The 1,765-nt window shown below is 38.8% G+C and overlaps 1 protein-coding gene across 1 annotated transcript; it reads left to right on the plus strand.

Annotated features, from left to right (window-relative positions):
- The first annotated feature begins 440 nt into the window (after positions 1–440).
- On the plus strand, positions 441–1,100 carry LOC131619481 (uncharacterized). Its single transcript, XM_058890570.1, has one exon. It carries the CDS (start codon positions 441–443, stop codon positions 1,098–1,100), a length of 660 nt encoding a protein of 219 aa, XP_058746553.1.
- The last annotated feature ends 665 nt before the right edge of the window (positions 1,101–1,765 follow it).

The following is a 1,765-nucleotide window of genomic DNA, read 5'->3' on the forward strand; positions in this document are numbered from 1 at the left end:
AGCCGAAAAGGTGAGCACAGCGGGGAACAAAGGGGAACCTTACTGTTAAATTTCACAGCAGGGTCGGGGAGTTTAGAAGGTTCCCAATGTTCGGTATTCTATGGAGAACATATTGAGGAGTCCGATATAGTTAGAAATAACGGGCGTCAATGGAAGTATTTGGAGAATGATTTTGGTGGAAATTTGTGGGATGATATAGCGGCATTGGGTGTGGTTGATGTGGAGGGATGTGGCAAGAAAATTTGTTTGAGTCAAGGCATAGAAGAGGGAGATTGTGAGAATCGGGAAGGACAGAAGGAGCTTACTAACGGAGACTCGTGATCATCGGCTCTTTGAACATAAGTGGGGTTGTCAATTCTCTTAAGAGGAAGAGAATTAGTGCTATTATTAAAAAATCTAAGGCGAATATGTTTCTGATTCACGAAACTAAGATCACTAACATGACAGATGGTTTGGCGAAATGTTTTTGGAACACTCCGGAGGTTAGGTTTTCTTTTTCTAATTCTTCGAGAAGGTCGGGAGGCTTGATTACTTTATGGAATAGTAACAATGTGGAGTTTTTGTGTAGTTTTAAAGGCGATGGGTACTTGGTCACTAAAGTGGAGTGGAAGAATAATAATTATTACATTGTAAACATATATTCTTCTTGTTTATTGAGCAAGAAGAAAGAGTTATGGAAGGAGCTTCTAGAGTTGAAAGAAATCTTCAAAGATGGTGAATGGATAATGGGAGGGGTCTTTAATGCTATAAAAAACTCTAGAGAAAGGAAGGGGAGGATGGCAGTGGCGAACCTTAATGAAACAGATATTTTTTCGGAATTTATTGATAAATTTTTTTTGGTGGATGTTTCGTGTAAAGGTAAAAAGTTCTCTTGGTTTAGTGGTGACGGCAAATCTATGAGTCGTTTAGATCATTTCCTTGTTTCTAGTAGTATTGTCTCTAATTGGGGTGTGGTTGGCCAACTCATTGGTGATAAAGACATCTCGGACCATTGCCCGGTTTGGTTAATGATGGATAATTTGGATTGGGGACCTACACCTTTTAGAGTCAACAATGAGTGGTTTTCGCTTGATTCTTTCCTTCCTTTTATGGAGAAATAATGGAAAAGTTTGAAGGTGGAAGGAAGAAGTGATTTTTTTTAAGGAAAAGCTTCGCTTATTAAAAGATAAACTTAGAAGGTGGAACAAAGAGGTTTTTGGGAAGATAGAGTTGGAGATGGAAGATGGAGTCCGAGACTTGTATATAGCCGATGAAAGGTTAGTTTCCGATAACGTTGCTTCTTTTGGTGATAATCTTTCTTTTAGGAAGGACTCTAGTGCTAAGTTTTTGAGGAATATGAGGTTAAAAAAGAATACGCTTCTTCAAAAATTTAGAGTGAAGTGGATTAAGGAGGGAGATTCAAATAGCGGTTTTTTCCATAAGGTGATGATATAAGGGAGAAGGATAAATCATTTAGGACCCATAATTACTCCGGAAGGTGTGGCGGATTCGGTAGAAGATGTTAAAGAGGCGGTGTTTACTTTTTTCGAGAACAAATTTATAGAAACGGAAGAGGCTCGGCCAGTTTTGGATGGTTTTCCATTTAATTCTATCAATGTTTTGGAAGCGGCGGATCTTGAGAAGCCTTTCTTAGAAGCCGAAATTAAAGAGGAGGTGTGGGAGTGCGGCGGAGACAAGTTTCCGGGTCCGGATGGCTATTCCTTTATTTTCATAAGGAAGTGTTGGTTTTTCATTAAAGAATATTTTTTTTCGCTATTTCGAGTAT

This window comes from Vicia villosa, linkage group LG7 (genome assembly GCF_029867415.1).
Source record: "Vicia villosa cultivar HV-30 ecotype Madison, WI linkage group LG7, Vvil1.0, whole genome shotgun sequence".
In the NCBI taxonomy this organism is placed as follows: Eukaryota; Viridiplantae; Streptophyta; class Magnoliopsida; order Fabales; family Fabaceae; genus Vicia; species Vicia villosa.